The 24,278-nt window shown below is 35.7% G+C and overlaps 1 protein-coding gene across 2 annotated transcripts in view; it reads left to right on the top strand.

Annotated features, from left to right (window-relative positions):
- The first annotated feature begins 5 nt into the window (after positions 1-5).
- The window catches only part of itgb8 (integrin, beta 8), a 32,727-nt gene continuing 8,454 nt past the window's right edge, over positions 6-24,278 (top strand). The window contains exons 1-13 of one of the 2 annotated variants that reach the window (XM_051873368.1): positions 6-928; positions 2,085-2,167; positions 3,644-3,815; positions 7,152-7,398; positions 9,039-9,204; positions 13,163-13,321; positions 13,777-13,872; positions 16,600-16,689; positions 17,393-17,536; positions 19,593-19,959; positions 20,841-21,063; positions 23,613-23,716; positions 23,880-23,990. In XM_051873368.1, the coding sequence (XP_051729328.1) occupies positions 835-928; positions 2,085-2,167; positions 3,644-3,815; positions 7,152-7,398; positions 9,039-9,204; positions 13,163-13,321; positions 13,777-13,872; positions 16,600-16,689; positions 17,393-17,536; positions 19,593-19,959; positions 20,841-21,063; positions 23,613-23,716; positions 23,880-23,990 (2,056 nt within the window). In that variant the 5' untranslated portion in view covers positions 6-834. Of the gene's footprint in view, positions 929-2,081; positions 2,168-3,643; positions 3,816-7,151; positions 7,399-9,038; positions 9,205-13,162; positions 13,322-13,776; positions 13,873-16,599; positions 16,690-17,392; positions 17,537-19,592; positions 19,960-20,840; positions 21,064-23,612; positions 23,717-23,879; positions 23,991-24,278 lie in introns of both variants that reach the window. The other variant, XM_051873367.1, reaches the window with a different exon arrangement.

Raw genomic sequence — 24,278 nt, 5'->3', positions numbered from 1 at the left:
TGACAGAATTTTCATTTTTGGGTGAACTATCCCTTTAATGCTCTTTTTGTCATTTTTGAAGCTTGTGAGCTTCCGTCGCAATTCACTTTCACTGTATGGAAAAGGACAGCGTGTCGTTTGGAATAGCAGGAGGGAAAGAACTAATGACAGAACGTTAATTTCTGGGTGAACGACCCCTTTCTTTTGTGCCATGTAGGCTACTCAACATTGCTTAAATTCCGCACTGACGGAAAGACATTAAATACAAGCCCCCAGTTTTACTGCCCCTGCCAGGTTTTTCTCAACAGCCTCTCATTCTTGTACAGAAGAAAAGTCCAAGGTGGAGTGGAGAGAACATTAAAATTCCTGCTCCTCCTCTGGTACAGTATGCCTGATCTCAGATCAGTGTGGGTCGTTACCATAGCACTGCCTGACTCAGTTCGGGTCATATAGGTGGGCGTTCATCTCCACTTTCAAAATCACGGCAATGAACAACACTGAATGCAGTTTCTTACGTCGCCGAACATCTGTAAGGAATGACGCGCAGACGATGACCTTTGCGCGACGATACAAGAAGACACGGAGCGTCACCTGCGCGGCTGATGCGAGTCCGATGCGTAAAAGCGCACAATGACAACAAATTGCGCGCTCTGCGGTTCCGCCGCGCTTAATCTGAATCTGGACATGTGAAGGGCTCTGGATTAGGATCTTGTCGGGGGATGCGAATCGCCCTCCTTTGTTCCCGCAGATGAGGGTCTGACGTGTTCCCGGGGGATTTTCAGTCTCGGTTCAAACCCTGAGACGCTGGCGAGTCGGTCACACACACACTTACACACACATTCACTCAATGCTGCTATGACTTCCTGCATGCGTCCATACTGTGATCTGATTGCTCTTCGCATGCTGCTGCTCATCTCGCTGCTGCTCCTGCTCGTGAGGTCCGATTCGGGTGAGTTTGGCTGTCGATCATAACCCTTTCACTGGACGTTCAGCGTGTTTCATTGTTTTTGCCCTGTCACGCTCTATAGCTAGTTGCATCTTAAGATCTGGAACTCATGAACTCGTGGAAATGAATGGGAATGTCAGTGTTTACACATGGGGCAAGTTGTCACGCGGTTCGCAGCTTAGTAACTAAAAGGTTTCGAGTCAAAACTGTGTATGTTGGTTTCAAAGTGTCTTAAACTAAGACATGTATTTGTTACTTAAATTGTCCAAATATGCTAATATCATTTTGGCCAGTTTGTTTGGAGGTGAAACAAACTAGTAGGCTGTACATTGAGGCATGAGTATAGGGTACTGAAGGTAGATTTTAACAGAAAGACAGTCATTTTTCATGGAATGTCAAGTTTATTAATCAGTTTCTCTGATATTTGTTGTTAGTTTTCCCATTTATGCTGTTTCACAATTGTTTACTGTTGCAGGAAAGCACTTAAGTCTTTGAATGTTATGGATGATGGCTTTATTTTTTGCTTTAGATAGTATTTCATATTTCAAACGGGTATTTTACTCAAATCAGTGTCAGACAGCGAACATCTCTAACGTTCTGACAAGGTTCTCTCAAGGTAATGAACAAATGTTCTTCCAGTAACATTAACAGAATGTTCGTTCAGAGTTATCTGGTCTTTAATAATGTCCTCAAAATTAAAAAATCTATACATCGTTCATGGAATATTTTTCTGAAATGTTTCAATTGGACGTCCATCGAACACTTTTTAAACGTTACCACTTGTTTCGGAACGTTCAGAGAACATTTAGAAGTAACGTTCCCATAATGTTCGCAGAATGGATTGTTCCTGTAACATTCACACAACCAAGAAAAAACATTTTTTTAAATGTTCATTCAGAAATACAGTTCTCTGAATGTTCAAAACTTATAAATAAAATAGTGGCACATCAGGCCTCACCTGAAAAGAAAGGTTGTAAAGCATTGTTGTGCATATTAATATCTTCCCATTCATGCTGTGATTTGTTAATACAAGTCCTGTTTTTGAGAGAGTTTCTCTACTGTTGTGTTCTGACAGGGTCTGTGTTCGACACAAAGGCCCGCTGAAGATCTGAACGCTTGCTCATTCATGTGTAAATGTCTCTGTGTCTGTGTTCAGCAGATAACCGTTGCCTGTCTGCCCTCGCCTCCACATGTGAAGACTGTCTGAGACGCGGCCCTGAATGCGCATGGTGCTCTCAGGAGGTAATGTGTGCGAGAGCTGCTATTGTTGTATCTCGGCACACTGCTCGAGTTTTAAGTGTGTGAAGCACTCGTGTTTAGTCTGTTAGCGATAAAACACTAGAGCTCTAATACCCAGAATGCTTCGGGAGCTGAGGTGATCGTGGGAACCCATAAAATAGAAATGTAGAAACTGCTGATATGGGCATGAATGTTTTGGTATGGGAATGCTCACCTAACCCATAGGAAGGACAAATTGCACATAAGATCTCAGTTGAGATTCAACTGTTATTAACTCATTTGTGCCTATTTTTACTTCACAAACTTTTGAGATCGAGTTGATACTTTAAGTAACTTTAGTAAGTCTCTTAAGCTATGAATGAACAAATTGAAAAAAAATTCTGATGAAAAATTTAAATTTCAGCAATTATGACTGTTGTTAATTTAACACAGTGTTGTTAATGTAAACTAAGGCTATTAAAAATAGCATCAGTAATGAAATAAAGCTGAAATAAAATACAATATAGATATTAGGCAAAAAACTAACTTAAAAAAAAATTAGAAAGGTTGACTTGGCAGATAAAAGAAATAAATAAGTATAATATGAAGTACTAAAATGACTAAAACCAAAATAAAAATAAATTAAAGCTATACATTAAATTACAAAAACATAAAATATAAATAAATAAATAAAAATAAAGTGCTAAAAACTGAAATAAATTAAATTAAAGCTAAATAGATCTGACAAAATCTTATATATAATGAAAATAAACAAATGGATGAATAAAATGAATAAATGAGTAAATCAGATTATATATACAATTTAAAAAAAAGTAATAATAAAAAATAATAAATGAATAAACTAGTGCTGTCAAATCGATTAATCATAAAATCGTATCTGACATAAAAGTTTGTAAATATATAATATATGTATGTATGTATGTATGCATATGCCAACTTTTATGTTAGATTAATCGATTTGACAGCGCTAAAATAAATGTAAAAAATCAGAGGAAAACAAACTAAAATTTATCAATAAAACCATTAAAAAAAAATCTCACATTGTTTTGAGAATCTCACATTTTTTAATACTAGTTAAACAAAAAGATTTGAGAAGTGAGTCTACTTCAATCAAAAAAAATGTGAGAGTTTTGTCCATTAAAGCGTGGTTGTGGTTTGGTCAGTTTATAGAGTTTTAACTTTCTCCATCACTGACATGTTTATTTTCTTGGGACAAACACTTAATTTAAATGCTTTCTTTGTAAAGAGAGTCATGCATATTGTGGTTAAGAAAATAAGTTCATTAACTGGCTGCGGTGCTCGGCACCAGTCAGACTAATCCCTGACCAACATCTCAACAACAGTCTTTGAGCCAAAGAGCTTTTGCACGCTCTGTGTACTTTAAATAATGCCACCCTACACAACAGTCGCTCTGTTTCTTGAAGCAGCAGACATTTGCAGTGACCCTTGACCTTTCTGATGGTTTGTTTACCCTGACAGAGGTTTCTGGATGGGGCGCATGTAAGTCAGCGATGTGGAACTGTGTCCGACCTGCGAGTCAGAGGTTGTGAAGAGGAGTTTATCGAGAAACCAAATGTGAAAGTGGAAGTGAATGCCACCATCAGCAGTTCACAGGTGGCACCGAGGGAGATTTCCATCCACCTACGACCAGGTAACAAGCTGTCCAGAGACCAAATGTGCCAGAATAAATCAGTAAACTGATACACAAATACCCTAGCAACCAGCAAGAACTGTGGCTGCACAATATTGGAAAAAACTGACATTGCGATATTATGCTTTTCTGAAATTATATATTGCGATATGAAAAAATACAGGGAATTTCACCAGATGACTTGAATAGCTGTATTTGGAAAGAATGAATCATTCTAGAATGATTATGGTGATTTTGTTGGGGAGAGCATCTGCATAGAAAATAATTAAAAAATTAAAATAAAAAAAGAGCTTTTCAGACTTTAAAGGGTTAGTTCACCCAAAAATGAAAATTCTGTCTTTAATTAATTACTCACCCTCATGTCGTTCCACACCCGTAAGATCTTCGTTCATCTTCAGAACACAAATTAAGATATTTTTGATAAAATCCTTCATTGCCAGCATGATAATTAACACTTTCAGATGCCCAGAAAGCTACTAAAGACGTTCATGTGACTACAGTGGTTCAACCTTAATGTTATGAAGCGACGAGAATACTTCTTGTGCACCAAAAAAAACAACAACTAAATAACGACTTTATCCAACAATATCTAGTGATGGGCGATTTCAAAACACTGCTTCATGAAGCTTCGAAGCTTTACGAATCTTTTGTTTCGAATCAGTGGTTCGGAGCGTGTATCAAACTGCCAAACTCACGTGATTTCAGTAAACGAGGCTTTGTTACATCATAAATGTCTCGAAATTTCAATGGTTCACCACTGGGGGCGTGACTTTGGCAGTTTGATACGCGCTCCGAACCACTGATTCGAAACAAAAGATTCGTAAAGCTTCGAAGCTTCATGAAGCAGTGTTTTGAAATCGCCCCTCACTAGATATTGTTGAATAAAGTCGTTATTTTGGGGGGGGTTTTGGCGCACAAAAAGTATTCTCGTCGCTTCATAACATTAAGGTTGAACCACTGTAGTCACATGAACTGTTTTAATTACGTCTTTAGTAGCTTTCTGGGCATTGAAAGTATTAATTGTCTCGCTGTCAATGCAGGCCTCACTGAGCCATCGGATTTTATCAAAAATATCTTAATTTGCTGTCCGAAGATGAACGAAGGTCTTATGGGTGTAGAACGACATGAGGGTGAGTAATTCATTAAAGACAGAATTTTCATTTTTGGGTGAACTAACCCTTTAACTCTGGTCGCCACCTGTCATAAACACAAGCAGACACAGTGCGCAGCTGCCACTGGCACGTAAAAGCATTTCGTTGTACATTAACCTGTTAACTGTGGACACCTTTCTGTGTTTTATCATATTTACATCCCTCTGGGCTTTTAGTCCAAAAGTGTGCTCAATTGGATAAAAACTTGTTTACTTCAAATATCTTTAGAGAGCAGTATTTTTTTCTATTTTTACCCAAAATAGGATGATGTGAGCATTATGGAGTGCTAAACTCGCACATGTAATTCATTCATACTTGACGCTAGAGGGAAGTCCGCAAGAGGAAAGTCCGCAAGTGAGGCTCATGAGTAATAAGTCCTGGAAATCCCTAATATGGACTGTAGCTGAATAAAACCATGAAATGTAGATGGAGTCATTTTGACTGATTATACATGAAGAGAATTAACACACCATTGCTACAGTATTATGGTTTATTTGTGTTTTTCGAACCATCTCGGGTATTTTCATGAGAATAATGAATTTTTATAATGCAATGCCAATTGACAACTTTTGTCACTGTATATAATAATATAAAATAATATAATTTCCTTTTAATTTATAATTGACTGATAGCAATATTTATTTTTTTTATTTTCTCAAGATCTCTATAGATATCACAATATATCATTACTAGAGCCCAACCGATTTATCGGTCTGTCGATTTTGTCGGCCGATATGAACCTGTCGCAGATATATCTGCATCGGCGTATATGCCGCAGTTATGCCACGATATGAACATTTTCGGCATGCACTTGCACCGCAGGTCATCTCTAATCTATAATATGGTTTGTTGAAAATAGCAAAGTCTATAACAGACAGACAGTTCAGCTAATGTATGTTTCAGTCGATGAATACACATTCTGGCTTCCCAATACATTACAACAGCGATGATCAAAAAGAGTGGACAAAACAGTCACTCTTTGTAAACTTAGTTCAATGCGGGTGCCGTATGCTCTATATGAACAGTAATTTACGCCGTCATCACCTGGGTGTTGATAGGTGAGACCTGAACAGCTCATGTTAATATGTTTAAACTAAACTCATTTAAGCCTTGCTAATTTAAACATTCAAGAGCTAGATGCAAAAGAGAACTTGCGCACACTGTGAGAATATTTGTGTGTACGCTCATCTGAAGCGTGTACACGCTTACAGCGCGCAAATACTGAGTTCTCTTTCAAGTCTTGCACTTGATCCTAGCAAACATAGTCGGTTATGTCTTAAGTAAACATATAACAGTCGAGAAATACAACGCATGTGTATCAGTATCAGTGTATTGAATCAGTGCATTTTGTCTTAAAGTGACAGCAGCCTAATATTCCTGTCTGTTTTAATGTTAATCAAACAACAAATGACAAAGAAATCACTCACTGCTCTTGACTGAATAGCTTTTGTAACTTCAATAATGATTTATCTTTACTTAATTTATACAGTGAAAATGTTATTTTATATGTGATTATTTTATTCATTTTCTGTACCTGAAAACTACTGTTAGATACCTGAAATACCTGCTGTTGCTTGTCGTTTGATTATTTGTTCTTATTTCCTTTATTTTTATTTGACAGTTGTCCTATTTTTCCTGAACATAGGACATAATGAACCGTACCGAAACAGTGACCCTAAAACCGTGATAAAAACCAAACCGTGAGTAATTTGAACCGTTGCACCCCATATATATATATATATATATATATATATATATATATATATATATATAATGTAAAGAATATTGGCCGATATATCAATATCAGACTTTTTTTACTCCCTAATATCGGTATCGGCCCCCAAAAACCCATATCGGTTGGGCTCTAATCGTTACCGTGAATTCTTTTGGCCACGATAACCGTGTATGGAAGAATCTGATATCATGACAGCCCTATTATGACTATAAAACAATAATAAAAAATAAAATAAAAATGAGTATAATAAATATGTTGTGATACTAAAATACTCTAAAATAAAAAAATAAGTAATAAAATTAATTAAACTTTACTCTGAAACCGACAGCACATATTTTTTAGTGCTGTCACATCGATTAATCGATTATTATATGATGAAGCTCTCTCGGCCACCGTACATAACGTAAAATTCGAAATATAGTGTAGTGATGATGTCATTTCCTGTCTTAGGCAGCGAGGCGAGCTTTATAATTGAGGTGCAGCAGTTGGAACGGTACCCTGTGGATCTGTACTATCTAGTGGACGTCTCGGCGTCCATGCAGGACAACCTGGACCGGCTGAAGACTGTGGGTCTGGCTCTTTCTCACCAGATGAAGGAACACTCAAGCGACTTCAGAGTCGGCTTCGGGTCTTTTGTGGATAAACCGGTGTCTCCATACATCGACGTCCACCCCTCTAAACTTGTGAACCCTTGCAGGTAAACATACTGGATCTCAGGCTGCAGCAAAACTACCCATAGGAAAGAACAGTCTCTTTATTAATATCTCTAGCCTCATAATAATGAACTCTTTCAAAAATAATAAGTCAGCAGTGAGATCACGTCAGAGGACTCAATATGAACTCAAATATTTCTTAACAAATATTTCTCAACAAATGGTCTGAGCTGCTATATACTCTGAACTGCTCTACACCCTTACTGTAGGTCAGTGTTTAGCTCATGTGTCTATTTTGATTTTCGACAGGGATTTTAGGGGAAACATGAGTTGATACTTGAGTCCTTGAGTTCTTTTGTAAATATTATTATTACTGTGTATCACTCGCTGTGCACTTAATGCTTCTGAATTAAGATTGGTGCAGAATTGCACAGCTTTTTTTGATTAAAAAAAAGATTATCTTGTACAGATTGTATATCTTGTGAAACTTTTTTTGTTGCCTTTTTAGGAAGGACATCTTTTTTTTTTTTCCCCTGGACCTTTTCTTGACCTTGATAAGGGCACTGTGAACAGAAAGATCCAAAATATTGAAACAATGTATTTGATTTCCTTTTTTAGTAAACTAAGCAAAACATGCATACTTAGGACAATTGAGTTTCAGTTGAGTATTTACTTCGGAGTATTTTTGAGTATTTAAATTAGAAAATAAATAAAAACAGACACAAATGTGTCAACTGTTGAGAAATTGATGAGAAATGTTAGTATTATTTATATTGTATTATAGTATTTATTAATATTTTGAATGCTTTTATTTTTATATTTTCAGTTTGTATTATAATATAAAAATAGTTTTAATAATTTTGTTTTTTGTTTTAGTAATTTGTGCTTTTGTCATTTTTATTAGTTTTTGTTTTTAAAAAATATTCCTATATATTTTGAATTTATTTGTAGGATTTATATATATTTTAGTTTTAGAAAGTTTAGAACTTATTATTATTATTATTATTATTATTATTATTATTATTAATAATAACTTTTTTATTTTTTATATTTATTTTTAGTGTTTTTAGTGTGCGTTTGTCATTTTTATTAGTTTTTTTAAATGTTTCTATTTAGCTTTAATTTATATTTATTTCAGTTTTTAGTTTTAGTACTTGTTTATTTATTTTTATTTATTTATTTTTGTAATTTTGTGCTTTATTTTTCTATATAGCTTTAATTTATTTTTATTTTAGTTTTATATCAGTTAGTTCCCAATGCAACATTTCTAATTTTCATTTTTCACTTTATTTTTCAATTTAAATATTTCCATCTAATATTTATATTTTATTTCATTTCATTTCATCTTTGTCAGTTACTGAAAATGATTTTTAACAGTTTAGTTAACAATAATTGATTAATCGATCTCTTCTGAACCTCTAGAGGAGATACACATGGGAGTTAAAAGCCAAGTAAAAGCAGGAGACGAAAGTCTCAGTTTTCTCTCCATTCAACTCAACAATTGAGATATTAAAGAGGTCTGATCTGTGATTTGTCTTTCCTATGGGAAGCTCCAGAGGTCTGATCCCAGGAGTCTAAATCCAGCCTGGGTATCCCGGACTGCATTCCGTAGTGATCTCATTCTGACTAGTGTGGGAATATGGTGTGGATGACATGTAATCTCTCCCTCCCTCTCTGGTTGTAGTGATTATGAGGTCCACTGCAGGCCCGCTCACGGATTCATCCACGTCCTTCCTGTCACGGAGAATATGACAGAGTTCACACGGGTCATTCAGGAGCAGAGGATCTCTGGGAACATGGACACACCCGAGGGCGGCTTTGATGCGATGCTGCAGGCCACCGTTTGCCAGGTAAACCCACCTGTATTTGACTGCATTTCCATAACATCACATATGAAAAAATATCCACCAGCACAATACTAAGTTGTGTCCCAAATGACGCTCTATAGTACACTATGCACTTACACTATGCGCTATGTACTCAACCGTGTTGTGTATTAATTTTATATGTTTTTTCGTCATTAAACATCAGAGTCTGATAGTCCCGCTATGTAAGGAAAGCTGCGACAGCTGAGTGCAGGAAGTGTCCAACATTCACCATCATCTGGGTATTTAAAGTGCTTTTTTTGGAATATTTAGGCTGGTTGCCAGGGCATTGCTATGCCGTTCCTAAGGTTTTCACTGTGTTTTTTAGCATGTTGCTAGGGTGTTATGGGTGTTTACGAAAGCATTGTGATGTGGTTGCTAATAGGTGGTAACTAATGTGTGGCTGGGTAGTCGTTTGGGTGTTAGTGTTAGATGGTTGCGAGCCATTGCCAGTTGCATAGGTTTATGAGGGTTTGCAGCATTTTGCCAAAGTGGGTGTTTTCTGTGGTTGCTAGGGTGTTCTGGATAGTTGCTAAGTGCTTCCTTACTTGCTCAAGCCAAAAGTCCACCCTCAAACTATTGTGACTGATATTATTTATTTATTTATTTTTATTAATGGTGATTGCTAGGTGGATCCTTACTGGCTCAAGTCAAAAAAGTTCAACATCTTAATCTTCTTTGAGTGTTGTTTTTTATTTATAAATATTTAGCATTTTTATTATTATTATTACTCATTATTATTATTATTATTATTATTATGACTTGTTAATTATTTTAAGTATTTATTTATTTTTTAATTAATTTTTCTAAATAATATATTTGTATTTTTGTTAGTGGTGAAAGAAAGAAATATTTATTTGTTTAATATTTGGTTTTTATTATTCCTTATTGTTATGATTATTTATATATTTAGTAATTATTTGTAATTAAAATATTTCATTTTTTTAATAATAATATATTTCCATTTTTTTTTTTTTTTTGTCATTGATGGCGATTACTAGGTGTTTCCTTAGTCTGTGATATTATGATATTTATTTTTTTTTTTTAATAATACGTTTGTAATTTATTTTTTAATGGTTGCTAGGTGGTTCCTTACTGGCTCTCAAAGGAGTCCAACCTCAAGTCTATTATTATAATATAATATATTAATAAAAAAGTCTATTATGAGTGATATTATAATATTACTTATATTTATTTATTTTGAATATTTTTATTCTTATTTATTGTATTAATTCTTTTTATTTGCTTGTTTTATTGTTAGTATTCTATTTTATAAATTTTACTGTTTATTTATTTTTAGTATTTCTTCATTTATTTGTTTTTATCTTTAGTATTTGTCTGTTTTATCTTTAGTATTTATTTGTTTGTTTTATCTTTAGTATTTGTTTGTTTTCCTCATTTATTTGTTTGTGTTATCTTTTAGTATTTATTTATTTATTTGTTTGTTTTATCTTTAGTATTTGTGTTTGTTTTTTAAAATATTTATTTTATTTTTGATGTTTTTAGTATTTTTATTTTAATTCATTTTTTTATTGATTTGATTTTTTTTTTTTTTGATTTTATTACTATTACTTGCATGTTTTATTATCCTCCAAGTGAAGTTATAAATCAGCAAATAACAGCACTCTTTCCTCAAGACATGATTTGAGAAAAGATTAATGCAGCGCAGGGCGTTTTAAATGCTAATGTTTGACAGTTTGTTCATATCCTAAAGTCATTGCTTGCCTTAGCAGAGACACCAGTAATGATTTGACCAGACCGTTCTCTTCCCTTCTGTGCTTGTGCATATATGGTTTCAGGAATTATTTTTTTAAAACCTTAAAAACTCTTGTGTGTTAGCATGACTGTCCCTGTGTCATCAGAACATATTTTCTCTTGCGGTTGCTCTGGAGACTGCATGTCTCAGGTCATTACATCGCCTGCCTTAGCCTGGGAATGGGAACAATGCCTGAAGAGTCTATAGAATTACTCTGGACCCACAGCGAGAGAGAACAGCGCATTCATAAAGCTCCCGAAGAGCTGATTCAGCCACATCTCTAACTCATCGGCCTGTTTGCAGAGAGTGATGTCATCACTAAGTCATGGGAGGCGAGTTCCTCTTGTAGTGAAGCGTAAGAGCTGCCCAGTAGGACGACCGGCTTTGCATCAACAAAGCCTCTTTATGGGATCCGACTGTTGGGATCTTTCCCGTGAATTACAGTGTGATCTGATAAACGAGCGCTCGAGCAGTGGGCTTGAAAGGTTTTCCTCTGGAAAATGACCTCGAAGGGGTTTCAGTCTTCATGATATCCCTCTGAAGCGCCCATGCCTCCCTAAAGTCAGAAACTGAAACGAACAAGCATGAAAGAGATGTTTGCTTTGGCACGGGGCGCTCTGACCTTAAAACTGATGGGTCTCAGGTGGAACATGCATTTCTACTTTAACTTTCCTTTCGTCCTGTTGTTTTGCATGAGTTACACAGACTTCTCACTGTTCAGTAACTAGCTGTTGTAACTTTAATAAGTAGTTCCTGTTGGCATATCATCGGGTTTTTTTTTAGCCAAACATTACTCATCCTGGCAGCTAACGCTCAACCGGTGCAGTTTGTCTGTTAGTAACACAGGCTCAAGTCAAACGAGTTCAACCTCAAGTCTATTAGGAGTGATATTATAATATTATTTTATTTATTTATTTTTAATATTTTTATTCTTATTTTTTGTATTTTTTTAATTTGTTTGTTTGCTTTATTGTTAGTATTCTATTTTATAAATTTTACTGTTTATTTATTTTTAGCATTTATTTATTTGTTTATTTGATTTTTAGTATTTATTTTTAGTGTTTTTAGTATTTTATTTATTTTAGTATTAATGTATTTTTATTTGATTTATTTTTATTTTTTATTGTTATTTATGTTTTATATTTATTATTTATTTATTTTTATTTGATTTATTGATTAATTATATTTATTTTTAATTTATAGTATTTATTTTTTGCATGTTTTATCATGTACTATTTATTTTAGTATTCTATTTTATAAATTTTACTGTTTATTTATAGTATTTATTTATTTTTATTTTTTGTTTTTAGTATTTTTATTTGATTATTTTTAGTATTTATTTTAATTGATTTATTTTTTATTTATTTGATTTATTTTTATTGATTAATTTTGTTTATTTATTTTTAACTTATAGTATTTATTTTGTGCATGTTTTGTCATGTACTATTATTTATTTTTAGTATTTTTATTATTTATTTATTTTCATTTATTTGATTTATTTTTATTTGTATATATTTGTTTTTAGTATTTTTTTTTATTTATTGTTATTTTTGTTTTATTTTTATTATTTATTTATTTATTTATTATTTTTATTTTATTTTTTATTTTCATTATTTATTTTCATTTATTTTATTTGTAGCATTTATTTGTATTTATTTGATTTGTTTTTATTTTTATATATTTGTTTTTAGTATTCATTTTTTATTTATTTATTTGTTTTAATTTGTTTTATTTATTTATTTATTTATTTATTTATTTATTTTTGCATGTTTTATCATCTGCCGAGCAAAATTATAAATCAGCAAAGTAACTTCTCCTCAAGACATGATTTAAGGCAAGGGTATCCAACCCTGCTCCTGGAGGACTACCGTCCTGCAGAGTTTAGCTCCAACCCTAATCAAACACATCTGATAATCAAGGTGTTCATGGTGTAACAGGTAAGTGTGTTGGAGCAGGGTTGGAACTGAAGTCTTCAGGAAGGTAGTCCTCTAGGAGCAGGGTTGGCTACCCCGATTTAATTCAAACATTAATCATCCTGGCAGCTAAACGCTCAACTGGTGCAGTTTGTCTTGTATTCGTAACACAAGGCAGATGTATGCTGAATATGTCGTAATCCTCTGACTGCTGAGTATACTTCAAACCAAACACGCACTCATCAGATTTGTAAACCCTGATTCATTTCTGCAGAAAGACATCGGATGGCGACCAGAAGCGAAGCATCTGCTGTTGGTTATGACAGACCAACCTTCTCATTTGGCTTTGGACAGTAAACTGGCCGGTATCGTGGTTCCACATGACGGCCGCTGCCACCTAGAGGATAATATCTACTCTCAAACTACTAATATGGTAGGAAAAATTACAGCACTTAACACGCACAAAACACCAGATGCAAAGTTGGTGCTTAACCAAACCAGTTTCATTTCTCTATTTCCTCAAAGAATTACTATATTTTTTACTGTATCTATCTATAAAAGATACTAAATACTGTAAAAACAAATAAATCAAAACATACAAAAGTCCTGTGGCAATACCACAGTACAGTGATGGTAGTAAATGGTAATACCAAGGTACTTACATATGTATGTATATTTATTGATAATAATAAGATAATAAGAAATGTTTCTTGAGCAGCAAATTAGCAGTTGCGTGTTTGTCATGATGATTTACCTTCACCAAACTTCACAACAGATGTATTTTCTGAAATTGCACACATATTTGGCTCCATACTGCTTCAATCAGCACCAGAATCTGTGATTTCTCAACAAGCAATAGCATATTTTTGTTGCTGTCGTTGTTTTTAGGAGCACCCAACAATTGGTCAACTGGCAGAGAAACTTCTAGAGAACAACGTTTACTCCATCTTTGCGGTGGACCAGGTGCAATATCAGTGGTATGAGGTAATTCCTCTCCCACACCATGAGTTTGGGTGTTGCCCTCTATAGAAATCAATCCATTTTGAAATAGTGATTTCAAGAATACAGTCACTGATTTATAGGAACACACACACAGTGACTTCAGTGACTGTAGTGCTGCTTTAACAAATCTGTACAGTACGGTTTTGTTTGTTAACATTAGTTAAAGGGGTCATGCTTTATTATTCTAATATGTTCCTTGAGTTTTCATTGTGATGCAGCTGCTGTCAGATCCAATACAGTCAGCTGCTTCACCTGTCAACAGAAGTTTCTTTGCAAACTCTTCATTACATTGTGCCTCATTTACAAAACAATCTGCTCCGAACAAACATACAGTATACAGATTTGTGTTCAGTTTCTGACGTGTATCAGTGTAGACAGCATCAGTAATTATAATGGATTCTATTTGTTTTTGACGCAACGCTCACATCCGGTGTAGTCAAATGTCAGTCATTAAGCGACTGAGCGCCGGTGGGCGGGGCTTGTGTGGGCGGGGCAAGTTCAGATGCAAAAGCCGCTAAACGCCACCTCTATCAAAAATGAGACAATGATATTGAGCGAATGCTCTCCTCACATAGTATACGTTTATCAAATACTTTTACTTCAAATCCGATAAATCTCAGCGTCAGCCCATTCAGAAATACCGGTTCGTTGGCAGGAACCACTAAACGCCATTTCCCTTTGTCAGCAAAAGCCTCTAAGTCCACAGAAGAAACAATCGGAAGATGCAAATCGAATCATATGATTTCAAGATGAATGACAGTGTGCGTATGAGCCGACCTTCAGTTGCTTTAAATTGTTTTTGTCCGTCATTACAGTGGCAATGATGGGATTTCACGAGTAGTAAGTAAACACAACAGTGTTCCTTTTGCTGCTGTAAAACTGACAGAATTGGACGTTTTACTATGTCTTGTTGTCCAAAGAGGTGGATTTAGAGGTTTTTGCAAAAAAAAAGCACACATGGACTTGCAGCAAAAGACAGTCAAATTTGTTAAATACCAATGAGTTGACTAAAGTGACATTTTTGAAAATAAGGCATTTCAATAACTGACTAATGACCTTTTCATTGCCGTTAAAGGGTTAGTTCACCCAGAAATTAATTACTCAGCCTCATGTCGTTCCACACCCGTAAGACCTTCGTTCATCTTCAGAACACAAATTAAGATATTTTTGATAAAATCCGATGACTTAGTGAGGCCTGCATTGACAACAAGATAATTTACACTTTCAATGTCCAGAAAGCTACTAAAGACATATTTAAAACAGTTCATGTGACTACAGTGGTTCAACCTTAATGTTATGAAGCGACGGGAATACTTTTTGTGCACCAAAAATAAAACAAAATAATGACTTTCAAAACACTGCTTCATGAAGCTTCGAAGCTTTACAAATCTTTTGTTTCGAATCAGTGGTTCGGAGCGTGTATCAAACTGCCAGAGTCACGTGATTTCAGTAAACAAGGCTTCGTTACGTGATAAGTGTTTTGAAATTTCAATTGTTCACCACTGGGGGGCGTGACTTTGGCAGTTTGATACGCGCTCCGAACCACTGATTCGAAACAAAAGATTCGTAAAGCCTCATGAAGCAGTGTTTTGAAATCGCCCATCACTAGATTTTATTGAATAAAGTGATTTATTTTGGGTTTTTTTGCCACACAAAAAGTATTCTCGTCACTTCAGAACATTAAGGTTGAATCACTGTAGTCACATCATTACTTTTTAAAAATATGTCTTTAGTAGCTTTCTGGTAATGGAGGCCTCACTGAGCCATTGGATTTCATCAAAAATATCTTAATTTGTGTTCCGAAGATGAATGAAGGTCTTGCGGGTGTGGAACGACAGGAGGGTGAGTAATTAATGACATTTTCATTTTTGGGTGAACTAACTCTTTAAAGTGAAATTACTGAATCTAAACATAGGACCCTGGTAAAAAAAAAAAAAAAAAGCTCAATTAAAAGAAAAGATGTCAGACGGACTTAAAGGTTTTTGCATGTGAACTCTTCAAATATTCAGGATTAAATGCAACTTAAACTCTGTTTACAGAATCGGTGACAAGCTGTCAGTTACCACAAAAAATAGTTTTAATTCATCCCTAAGTTTATATAATAGTGCACATACAAAAAAGGTAAAAGAGGAAACGTGGCTGGTGGTTGCATAAAATTCTTAGTAGTCTTACAAGTTAGTCATCTAGATTGGTCAATTCTAAGTCAGTTACATAAAAATATAGATTGATTTAATTTCAATCAGAAAAATAAGACTGATTATCCCTTGACTAACTGTTAGTTGGTCAGACTAGTTCTTAAGACAGTCTTAAGGTAGAGGCTGAGTTTCTGCGGTCAACCAGGTTGATATCAGAAGCAGTGTCATCTGTGAGTAAGATATTTACTGGACAAAAACTCGGTGAGTAGATTCTTACTGAAACACGTCTGATTGCCCATTGCGCTCAAGAAATCAACAGATATGATTGTGATTGGCTACAGTGTTTAACGCTTGTAGAAACGTGCTGTAAATAGAAACCTTTGACGGTCACAGAGCACTCAAACGCAAATGAGAGCGTTTGAAAGCAGCGTCTATCAGCGGGTACCGAGAAAACCTGGTACTGCAGAAATACCTGAAATACTTTGACAACCCTACTGAGGAATGAGTCTGCATAATTATTTTACTGTAGAGCTTAAGTTGTATTTTAAAATGCTTAATTGTTTCCTCTGACCAGGATCTACTGGACCTGATTCCTGGAAGTTATGTGGGCCGACTGTTTCCCAAAGCATCTAATCTTAAAGATTTAGTAGTTCATGCCTACAAGGTAAACAACATTCACTTTCTCTTTTACTTGATAACACTTTATTCTCTCCATCCGCTCAAGGACAATTAGATGAGAAGGCAAAAGTCCCCGAAGATTTTGAAATGCTCACAGTGGGGATTTCAGTTTACATTACAGTTTATGAGTTCAGCAGAAAAAACACCGGCCTTGATTCCGGAATCTGTTCCAGTATGCGTTTAAGGAGAGGAATAATCTCGCCGTGGGCACAACAATGCATTGTACTCCTCAAAATCCACTGATCCCAGTGAACAGAAGCCTGCTTTATAAACGGCCTCTGATTACTGAGCCAAAAATGCTGCGAGCTTCAATCAGCGAGCAGCACAAAGCTGCTATTTTTAGCCTGTCCTTTTCCCCGTGAACCTGCTTATACAAGGCGGATCTTGAAAAAGATTCTTTATTGGCATCGATGGTTCCATTAAGAACCTTTAACATTCATGGAATCTTTTCATTCCACAAAAGGTTCTTTATAGTGGAAAAAGGTTCTTTAGATGTTTAAAATGTTCTTCACACTAAGTAAACTGGTTCTTTTTAGAAAATGTTCATTGAAGGGTTCTTTGGGGAACCAACAATGGCTTCACTGTGAAACTCCCCCTTTGAAACTTTTATTTTTAAGAGTGTTGGTTGAGACAATGGGGTCTTTCTGAGCTACTCTCCTCTCTCTTTTTCTCGTCCGTTTCTCTTGCAGAAGCTGCTGTCAGATGTGGAAGTGCAGATCGAGGTGGAGGACGGCCAAGCTCATCGGTTCTGGGTGAACGTGACAACCTTTTGCCCTGACGGATCCTCTGTTTCTGGAAACACTAAATGTTCCAGCGTTCAGCCTAAACAAACAGTACGAAAGTCTTCAATGTAGATACATCTGTTTTCAGTACAGGGAACAGAGATGCTGCGTTTGATATCAAAAATGCTCGAATTGAAAGAATAGCCAAAAATATTATTTACTTACCCTGTTTTTTTATTGCTCAAAACCATATGATTTTTTTTTTTTTTTTGCTGAAAATTCAGCCTTGATCACAGGAATAAATTACAGTTTACAATATATTCACATAGAAAACAGTTCTTTTTAAACTGTATTATTTCACAATATTACTGTTTTTACTGAATTTTGGCATCAAATAAATGCAGCTTTGCTGAGCAGAAGAGACTACTTTCAAAAACACCCTACTGACCCCAAACTAATCTTTTAAAGCCATTTTGTGAGCGACATACAGAATTTTAAGTCATTATTTGCTGAAAATCTCAGCCTCTGCCATAACTCTCAAATCTTTTGCGTTAGAGTAAATTTAAATATGCACCAGGTTTAATGTCAGTGATGCAAAGCGCCATTGGTTCTTGTGTCGTAACATGCTATGACGACATTCGCGTACAGACGACAACGATCCTCATTCACAAGAATCAGTGAAAACGACTAAAAACGTTATTATACCGTCAGGCCAGTAGATGGCGATGTCACTTTGTAAAGAAACACACGCGCCTATAGACTGAACACGTAATACGCGTGACGTCACCTTTTTCACAAATGCACTTTCCGTTTTCAAAAGTTTGTTTTCACGTCTCCAAAAACGCAGTTCTCGTGTAAATGAATGGCCAAAACGCATAATGCTGGGTACACACCAAGATAATCGGGCTGATTTTGGGTCGATTTCTCTCCTTCCGACAATCCTAGGTAATGTCCTGATCTTGCTGGCTCTACAGATTATCTTATCAGATTTTCCTGTGGTGTGAGGTGTGTTAAGAGTGATTGAATCTGCTCGGAAGAATGTCGGAGGCGCCCCGATCGCGAATCAGAAATCCTGATGTGTGTAGGGAACCCCGAGGACAAACGCGCGCATGCTTGGAGATTATCACGTAAAACGAAACAATATCCAATCAGAAAGCGAGCTGACAGAAGACAGAAGCATAACAAACACAGTCATGGTGCAACACAAAGTTAAATGGATTTGGACAGCAGAGATGGAGGATAAGCTTGTTGATCTGTGGCAACAGCACGAGTGTTTATACAACGTGTCCAGTAAAACATACCAAAATCATTCCAAACACTATAAACGCAATTTCTTCCAGCCTATCGTACGTCATGTTTATTCTGAAGTCTCGCGAGATTTCCTGTTCACAGTCGGGACTCTGGTTGAAAATCTGTTCTTGTGTGGTGTGCTGTATTTGTCACATCACGGCACACCACACACTATAGGAGCAAAACGGTTAAATCTAGGATTTTTTTTGTCCTCATGTTTGTGGTCTCTCACATTTTGAAAATCAAGTTTTCAAAAATCTTTTAGTGTGTACCCAGCATTAAACATTTTCTATGTTTAGTTCAAAGTGTTGACATGTAAATGGCCCCTCAGTCAGTGAGTGAAGGTTTCTTTTGTTCCACGGCAGTGACCCCATGAGAAAATAGTACAAGCTAATGAAAGTAATTACTCTGTGCTGCACTGTTTACAATGCCACAATGATCATGTGACTTGTGTTGAAATATCCAGCCTAGTAGGAACACAGCAGAGAGACCACAAATCCACATATAATGGTGTTGCTCCACAGTTAGGATTAGATTTTAACATTTTTCTGAAGAAATCCTGAGAACACCCTTGCATCATGGTGGTGGGTTTTGCACAAGAAATCATCACTCACATTTTCTTCAAGAAATATATAAATGTAGTTTTATATACACTGCCATTCAGAAGTTTGTAGTTGGTATTCTTTTTTTCTTTTTAAGAATTTAAGAGTTTTATTCAGCAATGATGCATTAAATTGATCAAAAGTGACAGTACAGACATTTATAATGTTCTAAAGGTTTTCTATTTCAGAATGAGATTTTATTTTTTTTAAAATCTGTTTTTGTTGCCAAGCGTTATCTGCTGCGTCCGTCAGTAATGTGTTTGTCTCTTCTTAAGGTTTTCTTCAAGATCACGGTCGGGATGACCTCCTGCCCGGCGGCGGGTGAAGATCAGGAGGTTCTGATGTCCGTGAGGCCTGTAGGATTCAACGAGTCTGTTACCGTACGGATCCGTCAGGTCTGTGGATGTGGCTGCACTGAGAGGGGCCGTTGTCATGATGACCCGAATCCCTGTTCCACAGAGACCGGCGCCGGCTCGACGGACAGCTGTAGACAGGACAGAAACAAACCTGTCTGCAGTGGAAGAGGAACTTGTAAATGTGGGACGTGTGTTTGTGATTCTAGCAGATTGGGAAACATCTACGGAAAGTTCTGTGAGATGGACGACTTCTCATGTCCATACGAGAGAGGCCTGGTGTGTGGAGGTGAGCAAGAGATATAGGTCTAATATATAGATAAATATATCAAATTTGAAACTAAATAATTACTCTCTTAACTAGGGGTAATCAGAATCTTATATGAAATTTTGTATTATGTTAAATTCCATTGATTTACACACACACACACACACACACACATATATATATATATATATATAAAATATAAAATAACTGTCAGGGTTGCTTGCGCAGGAACACACGATGAAGGAGATTAGATACACAATAAGTCTTTACTTGAGAAATCCAACAGGTACAGGCAGAGACGCAACACAACTCAGGAATGACAAGACCGGACAAGGAACACGGGGAAAACAGGAACTCAAATACACAGATCAATTAACCAAAATGACAAACATTATGATGATATCGTTAGTGTCCGTGGTGATAGATGATGGCAGGAAAACAGAGCAAAGGAGAACATGTGACCTATGACAACAAACAAACAGAATGTGACTGAGTCCGTGACAATAACATATTTTGAATGTGAGGTATAATATTTATAAAAAGGTAAAAAAAAAATATAATATAAACCTATTTTTTTAATTAAATATTAATTTGGTCATTCATATTTTGGGGTAAAATATTACATTGTAAATCTAATTAAAAAATAAAAATGTTTTACAGTTTTATATAAAATATTGTAAAATATGATTTTGAGATTTAAAAAAAGGTGAATATATTAAGTAATCAATTGGTAATGCCTATTTTTTTGGATAATCCTGTAAATAAAATTCTTACAAATGAAAGATACTCATCATCTAATTTTATTTATTATAAATAAATAACAGGAAAAATCTCTCAAATGGACACATTTCTACTGGTATATATTGTCATACAAATGCATGTTTTTCTTCTTCTGTGTTCAGGGCACGGACGGTGTGTTTCTGGTGAATGTGTCTGTCTTCCTGGCTGGACGGGTGAAACCTGCAGCTGTCCCGTCTCCACAGAGACCTGCGTGTCAAACGATGGGTTAATCTGCAGCGGTCAGGGAAAGTGTGTGTGTGGCAAATGTGTATGTGACGACCCGCGGCGATCTGGAACGTTCTGTGAGAAGTGCCCCATCTGCTACAGCTCCTGTCAGTCTCACTGGTAACCGCTGCTTCTCTTTTGTTGAATAACGCTGTCTCTGAATGGTTAGAACACCTGTCAATCACACAATTAAACACTCACTAAAGATCTAAGGTAGTATTTATACCTTTCTAAAGGGCGGTCCGGTCTTTGTATTCTATTCACTTTCATTCATGCGCATGTAAAAGTGGGAGTGTGAGCAAATGTGTAGAAGTTTTGTCTTCCGCTGCATACAAAAGTTGAACTCAGACCTGTGAGATTTAAATAATAAAAATGTTAGAGGATGTAAACTCTTAGCTCAATACAAACTTTAAATCGTGCTAAACTTTAAGTATGCAAAATTATATCAGAACTGAAATTGCACATGCAATGTGAAGAGGTTATGTAGCACACTACTTTATTGCTGAATACTGCATTCTGTTGTTTCACATTCAACTCTTCAAAATAGTATGCAGTATATGTAGTATGCAGTACACTTGTATTCCATTCCGAGCATAGACAGATAGTTGATCATGCTTAACTTTAAGTATGCAAAATAATTGGCTATATTCAGAATGGAATACAAGCATACTGCATACTACATGTACTGTATACTATTTTGAAGAGTTGTGTGTAAAACAGTATGCCGTATTCAACAATAAAGTAGTATGCTACATAAGCTCTTCACATTGCATGTGTAATTTCAGTTGTAAAAGAATACGAGTGTACTGCATACTGCACAGCATATAATGTATAAATTTTTGAAAAGCTGTATATAAAACAACAATGCAACATTGAAAAATAAAGTAGCATGCCACACAACCTTTTCACATTGCATGTGTAATTTCAGTTGTAAAATAATTTTGCATACTTAGTTTGGCATGATTTGGCTATATTCAGAATGGAAAATGAGTGTAGCTGCATACTGCACAGCATATACTGTATACTAGTTTTAAGAGTCGTATGTGAAACAGTATGCAGTAGTCGACAATAAAGTAGTATGCTACACAAGCTCCTCACATTGCATGTGAAATAATTTTGCATACTTAAAGTTTAGCATGATCACCTATTTGGCTATGTTCGAATGGAATACGAGTGCACTACATACTGCATGTACTGTATAGTAGGGGTGTGACGAGATCAAAATGTGTCAAGATTTCTCTTCGATGTGAACAGCTGTCTCGTAATATTGTCATGACAGAGTGTAAGGGTGAAATTAGGATAGAATATTTTGCTTTTTATAGAAATCAAAACTATTTAATTCAGTTGGATAACAGTCGCTTCAGTCCCATCCAGCTCATCCAACACGAGCAGCAGAGCCGTACATAGTGCAGCAGGAATCAGAGTACACTAATCACATGACGAGAGTAACTGATGAGATGACTGACAAGACAATGGCGGAGGATTCATTGCACAAAAGAGCCTATAAGCATCTGATAAATGTCTTATCTTGTAGAATTCGCACTCAGCACCGCCACTCCCAATTCAGAAGGTATGCACGGTTGTGAAAGTGAAAGTAAAACGCGAATTCAAACACAATTTCAATATCTCCCCATATGAAAGCTATCTTCGGCTGTGTAGTTGTAACCATCTGTATGGTCTCTATTTGATGACTTTGAATATTGAGAGAGTACTTTGATTATGGTTGCACTTAAGAAGACTAAGAGAAAATGGTGTTGTTCATTTTTATTTATACTGTTTTTGTTTCTATGATCAATTTGCAGAAAGGAGTTCAGTTAGGAGGTCAAAAGTTGTAGAAGCTCATAAATCATGTACAGTTCTAAGGTCTAAAGAGACTGAAATCATACAGGAGAGAAGCCAGTCATTTGAGTTTGTGGTAAAACCTTTTACAGTGCTTGAGTATTGTTGTCTTTTACTGCATATGATGATTCATACTCAATTCATTACAAGATGATTAGTTAAAACATTTCAAATGCTCCTGCAGACTATTTTTATAGTCATGTATTTCATCATTTAGGATTTCTTAAAAATACTGTGTAAAAATCTTGTCTCGTCTCATAAGCTAAATGTCTTGTCACTATGGAAGCCGTTTCTGCCACTAAATAAAAAAATAAAAACAGTAATTGCGACTTTTTATCTCGCAATTGCAAGTTTATATCTCACAATTCTGACTTTTTTCTCACAATTCTGACTTGTTTTCTCACAATTGCGTGATATAAAGTCAAAATTCTGAGATATAAACTCGCAATTGCATGAAATAAAGTCACAATTCTGGGATATAAACTCGCAAGTGCGTGATATAAAGTCACAATTCTGGGATATAAACTCGCAAGTGCGTGATATAAAGTCACAATTCTGGGATATAAACTCGCAAGTGCGTGATATAAAGTCGCAATTGCGAGAAAAAAAGTCAGAATTGAGAGAAAAAGTTTCACACAATTGTGAGTTTATATCTCACAATTGTGAGAAAAAAAGTCTGAAATGAGACTTTATATCACGCAATTGCAAGTTTATATCTCGCAATTCTGACTTTCTGAAAAAAAGCCTGTCTCTTATCTTGTACTTCTATATTAAAAAGCAGTCTTGTGGCTTAATGAACATGATTCTCTGTCTCTCTCTCTCTCTCTCAGGAGCTGTGTGAACTGTCACCTGTCTAATGGACTTGGATCAGACGGTTTCCAGCTTTGTAATCACAGCTGCGCTCCGTCGGTGGACTATGTGGACGACATCACAGGTACATACAAACCAGTGAAACATTACAAATCACTCTGTAGCTGAAGCTCAACCCCAGACAGAAACACTGAAGACGTTCTATAAGAGTTTTGACGTGAACTTTAAGAGATGCCCGTGTTATAAATGGCCTGTTGTGTGTCTGAATGAACGGTGTTGTTATTCAGAGTTGGTCCGAGGGAAATACTGCTTGTATCCCAGCAGTGATAAGTGTCAGTACCGCTTTCTCATGGACTTGGCGTCAGATCGACCTCAGCTGCACATTAGTCGACATCCTGGTGAGGAAATGAATTCTTCTCTTCATCTTCTCTTCCTCCTCCTCCTCCTCCGCCTTTCCCTTTTTCCACCTCTGTTCGACAGTCATGAAAAATGAGAAATTATATTTTGCTTACAGAATATGAAGCCTATTTTAGGGCCATTTGTGACACATTTTCAACACATTTCCCCCACAAATTCTCATTACTGCAATGTGTCCAGATGTTTTAGTTTTGAGGGGATTTTTGTACTTCTCATTGCTGATTCTCATTAGATTCTTATACACACACAAACACACACATCTATTCTTT

Source organism: Ctenopharyngodon idella, chromosome 19 (assembly GCF_019924925.1).
Source record: "Ctenopharyngodon idella isolate HZGC_01 chromosome 19, HZGC01, whole genome shotgun sequence".
Taxonomy (NCBI): Eukaryota; Metazoa; Chordata; class Actinopteri; order Cypriniformes; family Xenocyprididae; genus Ctenopharyngodon; species Ctenopharyngodon idella.
This window is presented reverse-complemented; position numbering and strand designations above follow the sequence as displayed.